At 34.3% G+C, this 13,352-nt stretch overlaps 1 protein-coding gene across 1 annotated transcript in view; it reads right to left on the bottom strand.

Annotated features, from left to right (window-relative positions):
• Positions 1-869: 869 nt before the first annotated feature.
• Positions 870-13,352, bottom strand: part of LOC107695388 (serine/threonine-protein kinase OSR1-like) — a 33,110-nt gene continuing 20,627 nt past the window's right edge. The window contains exons 4-17 of the mRNA XM_016495269.1: positions 12,450-12,505; positions 11,354-11,463; positions 10,981-11,082; positions 10,716-10,849; positions 10,024-10,072; positions 8,562-8,627; positions 7,861-7,983; positions 6,436-6,471; positions 4,212-4,334; positions 4,014-4,072; positions 3,861-3,913; positions 2,875-2,943; positions 2,295-2,359; positions 870-2,207 (exon numbers count right to left, since the gene is read on the bottom strand). Coding sequence (XP_016350755.1) covers positions 2,133-2,207; positions 2,295-2,359; positions 2,875-2,943; positions 3,861-3,913; positions 4,014-4,072; positions 4,212-4,334; positions 6,436-6,471; positions 7,861-7,983; positions 8,562-8,627; positions 10,024-10,072; positions 10,716-10,849; positions 10,981-11,082; positions 11,354-11,463; positions 12,450-12,505 — 1,120 coding nt within the window. The 3' untranslated portion in view covers positions 870-2,132. The remainder of the gene's footprint in view (positions 2,208-2,294; positions 2,360-2,874; positions 2,944-3,860; positions 3,914-4,013; positions 4,073-4,211; positions 4,335-6,435; positions 6,472-7,860; positions 7,984-8,561; positions 8,628-10,023; positions 10,073-10,715; positions 10,850-10,980; positions 11,083-11,353; positions 11,464-12,449; positions 12,506-13,352) is intronic.

Genomic DNA, 13,352 nt, shown 5'->3' on the forward strand with positions numbered 1-13,352 from the left:
AAAATTAAGTGAAAATATAAAGGAAAAATAAATTGATAATTTAGTTTTTGCTTTTAATTTTTGTTGTTGTTATTGCTTACAGTAAACTGACTGTGAAGGCGTCTGTCCTTGTATAACACTGTTCCACATTAAGGACTTTCGCAAAAAGCCAGGACAGTTGTGTGACCTTATGAAATGCATTATTATTAAGACTGGATATTATTTAATTACATGGTATAATTATATAGATCCACACTTGTGCGACCTTATGAAATGCTTTATTATTAAGACTGGATATAATATAATTATATGCTATAATTATATAAATCTACATAGAATAAATTCCTTACTCAAAGCAAAAAAAGCCTTTTCAATGCAAGCAATTTATAATTTTTTTCCTATTTTTAGTGGACAGCTTTGTTGTGATTGCAACAAGGTGAAAATACTTTTGCGTCAAATCTTTTTTTTTTTTTTTTACTTCCTATTATCTTTTGAATTTTCCCAATAAAACTGGAAAATAAAGTAGGAAAAATGTTTTAAATTATTTAATAATTAGTTGAATATATATATTCAACATTAAAGCCTAACATTAAAATGTCAAAAAGAGCAAAGGGGAATAATAATAATAATAAAATCAGGTGAAACACTGCTTTAAAATAATTAAGTTGCTTAAGATTATTCCAGGCCGTTCTTGCACACAGGTAGCGATATGTTTAAATGAGATTTCTTGGGTGAAGTAAACAACCTCTCACATGAATTTGAAGAGAACTTCAGCAATTTAGAACAGACCTGCTCAAAAAAACACCAGGGAGATTTATGCTACCTAAGATCCCGCTGTGATCATAGGCACCCTCATAGACAAAGACAAACCAAGAAAACTCACAATGTGTCTTTTGTAGCTGACACCACCTCCCATCACCTTATTTATGAAGAAGGCCATGAGTGAAACATCCCATATAAAATCAAACCAATGGCAAATTACATTATTTACATGCTCAATCGAGTTCATCCACATCAGAAATACACATGAATACTAAGTTCAATTCCAGAGCAGGAAAAAGCCAAACCCCAAAGTTTCATCAGGTACCTCAGGTACTACTACCTTTTCACTTACAGAGATACTTATAAAAATGAGCAGAAGTCACAGATAATGTCAAAAAATTTAAACCAAAATTCACAAATTAATGCAGAATCTAAAAAAGGAGAGATACGTGTGATGCAAAAATGTGTAGAAATATTAAGGCAATAACTTTAGAGCAGCATGAGATAGTAACATTTGCAAATGTGGCAAGTTGAGACAGCCAAAAAAAAAAAAAATTAATGAAAAAAATACCAACACCAACAAAGGAAAAAGCAGTAAAACCAGCCTTTAGGAGTGTTCATTAGGGCTCAATGACACTAAATAAACTATTTAAACTTATTCAGCTTATCTGTAGCATCTGAAATATTTGAGAATTTTTGTGTTTGTATTGATACTAGTCAGTGTACAATGAAGAAATCAAGCTCTGTGTATAACAGCAGAGAAAGTAAAAGTTGTTTGAAATTTCAAAATCAGATTCTGTAAATGTTCGTCAAGCTGGTTTAAACTGAACTTAATTAAATAATGCAAGCGGTGTGATAAAACATGCTTAGCTGCTTCTCTTCAAAAGCATAGAAAAAATATAGGTTAAAAAAAAGCTATAACTATAGCTAAACCCATTTACTCATTTCCTCTATAAACTCCATGTTTCTTTGAGTTTCACTCCTCTTATATGCGCTCAGTAGTTATATTGGAGGCATTTTTACATTGTTAATTTTTAGGGTGTCCGTACAGATTTTGCAAAACTAGGACAAACAAAAAAAAGAAGAAAAGAAAGATAAACATTAGAAGAACATTAAGAGGTTATATCTGGTTATGATAATTGCATGCTTATACAAATAAATTCTAAACTTTATTTTAATCGATTCCTACAAATTCTGATCATTCTCATGTTTGTGCAACTCTTCCACTGGGCCGTTTGAAATCCTATGGGCTGGTACTTTTCTCTTTGGCAACAGTGGTTTCTTTAGGGCAATTGAAAGAGGGAAAAAATGCATCAATGTGTCATTCTGTTGGTAGTGTTGGTTTGTTTTCACATTTGTAGGCAAGTCATGGTCCCACACAGAGCCAAAGTTTAGTTAATGCTGAGCTGAGCAAATCCCAAGAGTTTGACATCATCAGGAATCTCAGATCCCTCAACGCCAGAGGCCTGAAAAACACCACACATGACGTGTTACTGCCAAACACCAATGAGGACTAACACACAGTGGCTTTAACCAAACCAGAAGTCACTCACCAGTTTAAATGTGACATTTTTATTGGAATGAGGCTCTTCGACTATCTTCTGCAAATTAGCAGCCACTGAAATGACACGAAACAGAGTTTTAGGACCATGATATATTATAATTAAGAATTCATCATAATCAGTCTTCAGCGTCACATGATCTTTCAGAAATCAGTCTAATATGCTGATTCGGTGAAACATTTTATCATTATCTATGTTGAAAAATGGTTGTGCTGCTTAATATTTTGGCGAAAAACCGTGATACATTTATTTAATGGGGTCATATGATGCGATTTCAAGTTTTCCTTTCTCTTTGGAGTGTTACAAGCGGTTTGTGCATAGATAAGATCCCTGAAGTTGCAAAGACTAAAGTTTCAAAACCAAAGAGATATTCTTTATCAAAGTTAAGACTCTGCCACGCCCCCCTAAAACGGCTCGTTCTAACACGCCCCAGGATCAGTATTCTTTGATGACCAGAAAAAAAAATATATTTTAAAGCATTTATTTTAAACAGAATCAAATTTATTTAATGCATTCTTGCTCAATAAAACTATTAATTTCTTTAAAGAAAAATAACGAAAAGAATCCTTACCTATAACTAAATCTCTCCCATCTACCAAGCCGGCCGATACCAGCTCCTGAGAAACCCCATCTGCTGTGTCTACAGAAAAAGAAAATGCATGCGATGCATTAACTCCACTTTAAAATGACTTGCTTAGACCAATAAACTCTCAGTCTGGCAAATTACAACCTCCTGTATATTTGAACTGACAAGCTTGTAGATCTTCCAGAATGAGGCTGACAACTTAATAACTGATCAGCTGCACACAACATGCTACAGTCAGTTCAGAGAGCAGAATGAAGGCGTGCTCGGGCAGAAGAGCATTCTCAAGCACTACATCAGGCCATCAGAAATGAACATCTCCCCTGGAGCCAGCTAAATGCACATGACACTAAATGTTTTATTTTGGGAGTCTTGAAAATTCACAACATGGTGACGGCACTGACAAAATGCAGATGCAGAGTTGGTGCTCTTTGACATCTGATGGGGTAGAAAAAATGTACTCGTGCTTTGCTTTGGCCTCTGCTGGAGATAAAGAGGAACTGATTCTAAATGGGTGTTAAATTGATTTGTTAAAGAAAAACATGTTGGACAATAGAACTGCCCAAGTGTGTAAATCAAACCGATTGAGATTGACAAATGTGACAACTGTCAGCCACAATACTGAGTGGTTTTTCTAAAGAGTCATGAACTCTTTGGGAATAAATCTGCATTAAAGGGATACTCCACTCATAAAAGTGACATTGATTCATCAACTGGGGTCTTATGGATTACCATCGTGTTTGTTTAGCATGTATTTTCAAGTGTCATCTTTGAGGGACCCATTCACTGCCAGAAAAGATTTTGTTTTCTAAAAATCTCAGTTTGTGTTCCATAGAAGAAAGAAAGTACACCTGGGACGGCCTGAGGGCGAGTAAATGACGAGTATCCCTTTAAGAGCGTATTGTGTGGACTTATTCAAGTGTAATTATTGCTTGATTTATTGTTGACGATTAGCCACATCTTTACGCTCTTACCTCTGCCTGGCATGAACTCAAATCGTATGTCATTCAGTTCCTTTTTCAAGTTTCTATAGGACGGAAGGAGAAATATAAGTCATCTACTGCTCCTGTTAACACTGGATCAATGTCAATAAATGACTCAAAACATAAAAAACAAACACATCTTACCTTAACCTTAATACTAAACTGATCGGGGACGGTGAGGCATCGGCTCCAGGAACTGGGACCTACAGACAGAGGCAGAGGATCAGACTCTCTGTACAGACTGAGGTGGCCTAATTTCCTAACTTCATGCTTGATACAACAGCTTTGACTGGAATAGAGATGTCAAAATGTGTGAACTATGATTTGCTGTTGGTGATCTACCTGCGCAGGGTTCGCAGCTGGGGTTGGGGTAGTAGTTGGGGCAGTGTGTTGAGTGTTGGCCGGGCCCTGGCCAGCAGCTTGAGGTAGTTCAGGCTGGAGGTGACTGCTGAAAGGCTGGAATATCTACAAATACATGCACAGACCCACACAAACATTTATAAATTATGTTATAAATATAAAAAACAGTGAAATATAAACTCTATTCTTTTTTTCCCTTTTTTTTTTAGTAATGACCATAGTATACATAGTATAGATGCACTTGAGTGGAATCTAGTTTGGAAATAAAATAGTTATTTTGTGCTTTTTAATTAAACTTTATTTAAAAATTATTGTATTTAAAGACTTGACTTAGTGCAATAAAAATACAAAAAAGTAATGTTTTTCCAAATAAAATGTTTCATTACTTTTTAAAATAGGCACTGCATAGCAGGATACAGTATTAATGTTGCATTTATTTTGCGAAATACAATAGGTCATCTACATATTTCATGCATACAAATGCATGCTAGGTATCATATAAATGCATTATATGATATATAGTACATACTGCAGGAATCATACGAATAGTTTATTAGTATGGTATTTGGAAAGGTTCCTTATGGTCAGGGGCGGATTTAGTGATTTGGGGGCCCCAGGCAAAATACAGGAATGGGGCCCTAATTTCACACATTTACAACCTTGAGGTTCCTTTCACTGTTGCTCGCTGCTGTACGACCGTGTCCCATAGTTGTGTCTAATCTTTGAGATTTTTCATGTACATGTTATAAATAAAGGATTTCTTTAATGTTGTAAATCCCTTGTTCACATTTAAACAGGTTATAATAGTATTAGAGTAGGTTGGACACTAGGTGGTGCGTTGGGGTCATTTTCACTATGCAATTGTCTACACAACGCAAGGCTGTCTAATTCTAAACTTTAAAATATACATTTATTTTTTATTTATTTTAATTGCACATTTAAATTAAACTGAAGGAAATTATAAATTTACATGCTTAAGGATTATTTCAACCAAACATGAAGTGTGCCTGTGTGGAAAGTGACTGTGCATGGTCCTTCTTGGGTCTTTCACAAAATCGAGTGAGGGCCATTTAAAAGAATTAAAATAGGCCCTATATAATATGCACTGTTGCTATTAAAATTATAGCTTCAGATGCATGATATTTGTAGGGCCCTATGAAATCCATTTTATTTTTCCAAAATTAGCCTAAGTTTAATTTTTTCCAAAATCTTTATTTTTTTCAGTTTTAATTTTTCTGGATTCAGTTTTTTTTTTTTTTCGTTTTAATTTTTCTGGATGATTATATTAAATTTTAACAAAAAACATGTCTAATTAATTAAAACCATGAAACTTGTTTAATTTAACAGCAATTTAGGCCTATTAAAAGTTTAACAAAAATTACATTCTTAGGGCCCAAATTCTGCACTTTCTTTTTTATTTTATTTTAATTTTTCTGTATTCCATTTTAATGGTTTAATCAAAAACATATCTAATTAATTGAATTCATAAAAACAACTTAATGTATTAATTTGTATACAATAATAGGGCCCTATGAAATTTAAGTTTAAATTGTATTTACTTATTTTATTTTTTTTTAATTCTGTGTTGTGTATTTTCATTTTTCTGGTAATCAAATGAAGGCAAAAACATGAATCTATCTTTTATTCCAATGAAAATTAAACAAACCCTTTAATTTTTGTACATTCAAAATGCTACACAACAGAAGTTTACTGTGTAACGAGCAATGTCACAGAATTCGTCAAATATTGAATGAATAAATCAAATACAATTCAGTACACTTCAATCAAACCGCGATATGGACTAGTGTAGGTGAATATTAAATGGCAAAAATACTATTTAGCTACTACAGATGACAACCGCGAGCGTTGCGCGTGCTTAAACAGCAAACTAGCAAACGAAACGCGCGTCTGCGCCGTTCATTCCGTCACATTCCGCGTTACACAGTAAATTCCGTTTTTATGAATAGATTCCGGGATTCCGTCCCCATTTTCTACATCGCCCTACTTTTGCTAAGAAGCACGTTCAACGCGGACGCACAGACGGTTGTCGTGGTAATGAACACCAGAGCAACCACTTGTGCGTCAGCACTGAACGCGCATCTCGCATATAAAAAGCATTTTAGGGGGCCCTTGGCTTTTGGGGGCCCAAGGCGGTTGCCTACCTTTGCCTAATGGTTAAGTCCGCCTCTGCTTATGGTCTACATACCTCTGTATTCTGGAGTCCTTCTTTTACTCTTGGTGACTGTGAGAGAGAGATAAAAGGTCAAAGGTCAAGCTCAAGTCTCTTGTAATAATATATAATGGTTTGGGTTACTGTAATTCAGCTTTGGATTTGAATGCACTGTAGTAAGGAATGAAGCAGGGAGTTAAGGTCCTTCGTGAGTATTTTATTTTACGCTTGTGCTATAATTGAACTATTGAAGTATTTGAATTTGAAGTATTTCATAGTTTTAGTAAAATATCCTTCAAGAATTGAAGGACTACTGGGATTGTTTTAAGATACGCAACCAAATTACACAATATCTGCCTAAAACATATTCTATTCAATGGTATCAACTTCATACATCCAGTGTATTCCCAAACAGACACAATTAAACACTGCCACCTAACCTAAGGTTTGCTCAGACTTACACTACTGTTGTTTTGAGGCCAGATAGATACAAAGTGATTTCTATACTGGAATACAAAGATCATGTAGTGACCAGAAGTGACCATATTGCATGTTAGTGCCTAAACCAACAGAAGTCTCATTATGAGGCTGTTAAACAGAATCTGGATGGTTATCAGAGATCATTGATTTGGTCAGTATGTCAAAGTTATAAATAAAAACACGATACAGATGGCATTCTAGGAAGCACACATCATCACTTTTAAGTCGGTCTCTCTGTTTTTCCTAGTAAGAACAGTTTGGTTACACTATTTTTGCTTTACCACAGTTTAATCATTGAGATTAGAGTATGTGGTTAAGCTTAAAAAGCCAGGTAAATAGGTAATTCTGTAGCACATATAAGCTATAGGTTCATAATAAGCAGAAGATATTGAGCAAAAGTTATCACATTAAGCGATCTAAATTATTTTATACTGTACATGATTATTTCTTGCATAGATATGCAGAGAAACAGATTGTCACAGACAGGTGAAGGTTCAACATTCATCCTTAACCAACCTGAACTCTAGTATCTTTATTGTTTTAGTCTTTGAAGCTAGATATCAAGAATATTAGCAGATATATAATGCTCTCTAAACAAATTTTCTTTCTCTTTATCTAGCACTTCCAGTTCCTGCATGTCCTAATGTTGTGTCTGACTGAGTGTGCTTCCTTGTTAAGGTGAGTCATCTGTATCAGCGGGAAAACTGAACAACCCTGGGTGGGGGCAGCTCAAGAGGCTGAGAGAAACGGACTTGTCGCCTTGTCGACTTGGACTGCTGCTCCTTTAGCGGCAAACACAAAACACAGAGCCCAGGGATGAGAGGTGCCATAACAGCCAACAGCATTACAAACACCACACACAAAGAGGGCAAACCACTGGTGCTGGAACTCTCAAAATTATGTCTTCAGCAAGGGTCTGAAATTATGCTTGTGTGTGTGTGTGTGTGTGTGTGTGTGTGTGTGTGTGTGAGCGCGCGTTACCCGTAAGGCAGCAACAGCAGCTCTGCCCTCCTCGCTCTCCTCATCCAGTTCATCATCACTCCATTCCCATTGTCCATCTTCTGTTTTATGGAGTCTCCCACTGGAGCCAGGAACTCGCCGAACCTACACACAAACACACACAATATATAAAAGTTACATTTTTTTCAAATTAATTCATATGTATTATTATTATATTTTTACATTTATCCATCATGTAGAATAAAAAGAGTTAATTAGTTTCAATTAGTTTTTGAAATATCTTTCATTCATTCATTCCAAATTGATTAGGAGTTCACTTTTTGATGTTTGATTGTAGGGTTTACTTTGAAACAGTTTTCACTCACTCAGAAATTGCTAGTAAATTTAGTAAATTCACAAATATTTACAAAAAAATTTTTTTTGTAAAACATACTCCAATAATTTGTTTTATTTACGACTTAGAATTTTTTATATATTTTTTTTTTTACACAGTGTATTCTTTATTGTCCCTGAGAAATTATTTTAATTTGTGGTGCTCTGCATATACATAAAAACTGGTAAAAACGTAAAACTTAATAAATAAGTATATGAAAATGAGAAGCATATAATAATAATAATATATAAACACCTCATAAAACAGGGTATAACTCGATAAACAAATGACAACATCATAAAACAATAGAAATAACACCTAATAAAGCATCATACTAAATTTGCCTCACCTTTCTCGCTCTTTCTGTAATTGTAGGTGCTTTCTGTAATAATTTCTCCTGCAGGAATTCATTATTCTGCCAAAAAAAATGGAACACAAAGATAAATATTTTTTTTCGAAATTATGGTAATAACCACAATTACAGTTGAATTACAACATGGGCTGACACTCAGATTCAACTCCAGCATCGATGGCCTAATTTAGGTATTTTATTTCCCCTGGATTTGAAGGATTTAGTGAGAGTTAACTTTGACCACTTAATGAAAAATAATTCCTGTGATATGGATAGGTGGGCTCCACTCTCCATATCAATGGCTGGAAAAGTCAATGTAATTAAAATGAGTCGTACACCCAAACTGAATTATCTACTACAGTCTCTCCCAATACAAATATCACTTTCCTATTTTAAATAGTCTGGCAGAATGTGTAAGAATTTTATTTGGAATGTTAAGCGATCTCGGTTAGTTACAGAGGCCTGGAGAGAAAGGTGGTTTAGGCCTGCCTAATGTATTGTATTATTCTTATGCTTTTAGTCTTAGACACCTGGCTCATTGGTCACTTCCCCCAGAGCAAGCTCCCCCTTGGTATAAGATTGAGCAGTCTGCCTTGCCTTCAATCTTGCTATTACAGAGTTCAAATAAGAGACAAACACAATCAATCCTGGGTCCAAACCAGTTTAATGATTGGCAGACAAATAATTATCAGAAGCTGGAAGTCAGAGGATGTCCCTTCCTTTCAGGAATGGGTAGCAGAACTAGCTAGAACGGCTGCATTTGAAAAACGCCTTATAAGCAGACGGACAAGCTAAACCTATACTATAAAAAATGGTCCAAGTACTTAACCGATTTGGAAATGGGACAGTAATAGCTATGTGTGAGAAATATGCTGATAGTGACAGTGTAAATGTGATGTGTTATAAGATGGGATTTAATTTATACATTTTATTTCAGCATATTTTATTTATTTAGTTTTCTCATCATTATATACTGAAGGATGTTTTAATTGTATTTAATTATAGTCAAGTTGTGTCCTTAAAGCTGTAGTTGGGGACTAGTTTGGGATGGGTTTGGTAACGGGGTAAAATGCTGATTCAGAGTTACTGTATTTTATTTTGAAATTTGCCTATGAATCAATAAAACTGTTAATCACTAAAATAACGAAATTTAAGTTTGTTTTCACTGATCTTTTCAATTTACACCTCTGCATTTGGATTCAAATATAGTGTGAAAACATTGTATGGATTCAGAAGAAATACAGTATGGATTATGTTTTGAGTGTGTTTTCGTTTTTTTTGTCCTGTTTTTGAGTATGACAATAGCATATTAATCATTTTTGTTGTATTAAAAAAAGCATCTTTAATGTTACACAGAAGAAAGAATGACATACAGATTTGCAAAAACATGAGGGTGATTAAATGATAACAGGATAACATGGACAATAAAAAAAAAAAGTCTTGGAAGTAAGATTCTTACCTTGGCTTTCTGGAAGAATTTATGTTTTAAGAGTTCTGATGATGTCGGCCTAAAAAGCAAACACTATTGAAATATATTTGCTGTAACTTAGTGTTATCAGGCAATATCAGCATTAACAGTCATTTATAAAAAAATAAAAAAAAATTTTTTTCCTCTTTCAAAAACTTTACACAGAAAAAGTGCACTTTTAGAAAATGGTTAAAATCATATATTAGCCGAATAAAATATTTGAGCAATTTTTTTTTTATTGAGCAGGTCTTGGTGGCTGCCATGGTGAGATCACATGACCAGCTAAATACTACTTGACACATACACTACTGTTCCAAAGTTTGGGGTCAGTAAGTTTTTTTTTTTTTAAGAAATGTATACTTTTTTCAGCAAGGATGCATTAAATTTATAAAATGTTACGAAGACATTTATAATGTTACAAAAGACTGAAGACTGGAGTAATGATGCTGAAAAATCAAGAGAAATAAAATAAAAATTAAAATATATTAAAACAGTTATTTTCAATTGTAATACTATTTCACTATATTACTGTTTTACTGTATTTCTTATCAAATAAATGCATCCATGGTGAGCATAAGAGAAAAAAAAAAAACATTTTAAAAATCTTACAGACCTCAAACCTTTGAACAGTAGTGTATTTTTCTCACATGACCTAACAAGATCATTGCTGCTCTGCTCAGCACCTTTTCTCTGGGTCCCTCTGCAAACACAACGAGATCATCTTCCTCAAGGATTTCCCATATTTCTTCACCATCTCCTTGTCTGTGATTCCAGTCTCAAGACAAGGCGGATCATTCTGCAGGGTCAACATCAACACCTGCAAACACAAACACCCCACATGCTATAAAAACAACACGTTTCTCATTAAGAGTGATGCATGACTGTCTTGAAACAGCTGTAAGATTCATTAGAGCTCGTATGGGACTGTATCTCCTGCTCTTTCCTCACCTTCATAGGAGGGTATTTGTGGTAAGGAGCTGCACCTGTGGCCAGCTCGATAGCCGTGATCCCAAAACTCCAGATGTCTGCTTTGAAGTCGTAACCTTTCACCTGCACACAAACAGTCACAGATTTGTTTAACACGAGAGATGCATCGATATGCCAGCAGTTACTGGCAATTTTACACCACATTGAAATCTTTAGACTTTAAAAGGACAAAATAAGAGCTTTAATTGTCCATGTAATTCAGTCCACGTACAGTGAGATCCAACAGTTTGAGACAAGAGAAAATGCTTCTGTTTGGCATTTTTCCAATTTAATACCATGTGATCTCAGTTGTATGGCTTTAAATGAGCCGTGGTTGTTGGGTGGAAATACTTGCCTGCTCCATCACTTCTGGAGCCATCCAACATGGCGTTCCCACAAACGTCTTCCGCACTTTATTTCGAGTCATGTCACCACCAGTGGCTAAGAAGGCACTTACACCGAAATCTAAACAGAAAAAAAAATCACTTATCAAAATGTAGAGAAAAAAAAAACATATATATATATCACAGTTTAAAATAATAAGTAACATGCTTTATTGCCATTGCATATGATATAACAAAATTCAGTATGGCAATTCAGAAAGCGGGCACTTAAAGGCACTTAAACACTGCACTTAAAATAAATTATTTAGGAATAGTATGTTTAAAATAAGGGAACTGCAATCTGTAAAAATCTATATATAGAAAAATTTTACATGAATATGTTACACACTTCAATATTCAGATGTATAAACTACTGTTCAAATGTCTGAGGTCAGGATGCTTTTATTACATATATAAAAAAAATTATACTTTTATTTAGTAAGTGTACATTAAATTGATCAAAAGTCATAGTAAAGACATTTATAATGTTACAAAATATGTATATTTCAAATAAATGCTGTTCTTTTTAACTTTCTATTAATCAGAGAATCCTAAAAACGTGCATTATGGTTACCACAAAAATATTAAGCAATTGAGCAATTTTTTTAACATGATAATAATTACAAATGTTTCTTGAGAACCAAATTAGCATATGAGGATGATTTGTGAAGAATCATGTGACACTGAAGACTGGAGTAATGGCTACTGAAAATTCAGCTTGGCCATCACAGGAATAAATTACATTTGAAAATATATTAAAACAGTTATTTTAAATTGTAATAATATTTTACAATATCACTGTTTGTACTGTACTTTTAATCAAATAAATGTAGTCTTGGTCTTCTTTCAAAAATATTTAAAATTCTTACCGCCCCCAAACTTTTAAACAACAAGAATTGAAAATGTCAGGCAAGAAAATCTCTCTTCAGCAAGAAAAAAACAAACAAAAAAAGATCTTTAAATATCACAGCAGTACAGTATGTTTGTGCTTTTCGGATTATCTGGACTATAATGGGCATTTTTCACTGTTAAGCAGAAAGTAAGTGCAGTTAAAGAGAAAGTTGGTACCTGCGATTTGCACTGATCCGTCCTCCCCCAGTAGGATGTTTCCAGCTTTGAGATCCCTGCGGACAGACACAGGGAGTCTGTCTTTAGACACACAAACAGATGTGCAAGAATACAGATGTGGATCACTCAGATGGGCATCTACTGACACTAATTTCTGCACCGAAATAACGTTTATACACAGGTTTCCTGAACACTGGTAGACAAAAACTGCTTCATGCGACAGTATCATGAATATGATAAATTAAGCATAATAAAGAGCTACTGAAGGAGGATTCAACCAGAATGAAGTCACGTTTTACTATACTGTAGGCGTACAGCTTCTTGTACGGAAAGTCATTGCACTAAAATAAAATTATTTTCAATTGTAGTAAAAAATATTCAAAATTAACCAGAAATGTTGTATGCTATTCTATATTAATTATATTAAGCAACATCACCCTCTCAATAATGCTACTGGATATTCAGAACCTTTGTGTGAAATTATATTAAAGACTACAGATACCACTGGAACCCATAAGAATATATTTAACATGATTAAAGTCAGCACACATTAACAGGTTATTCACTTTAATATATTATTTGCATTATTTATTACATTAATTATTAATTACAATACAAATCCTGTTTCAAGAGCCTTCTAAAATGCAAGTCTAATTCCCACTTCTTGCATTACAGTCCAGCTGGGGGCAGCAGAGATATGAATTAAACTGAAGCCACTGACAGACAGTAAAGTAAATTAATTTTTGAACATAATGAGAACACTTAGTTTCTGTTATCATAACAGTCACATTCTCTTGCCATGACGATATCCAATTATGCGCTTCAGGGGTGCAAAACCATAATACAACCTTTCTGCAGTATAATTCCACACAGACACAGACACACACACACACACACACACAC

This window comes from Sinocyclocheilus anshuiensis, unplaced genomic scaffold (assembly GCF_001515605.1).
Source record: "Sinocyclocheilus anshuiensis isolate Anshui unplaced genomic scaffold, SAMN03320099.WGS_v1.1 scaffold110, whole genome shotgun sequence".
NCBI classification, from domain to species: domain Eukaryota; kingdom Metazoa; phylum Chordata; class Actinopteri; order Cypriniformes; family Cyprinidae; genus Sinocyclocheilus; species Sinocyclocheilus anshuiensis.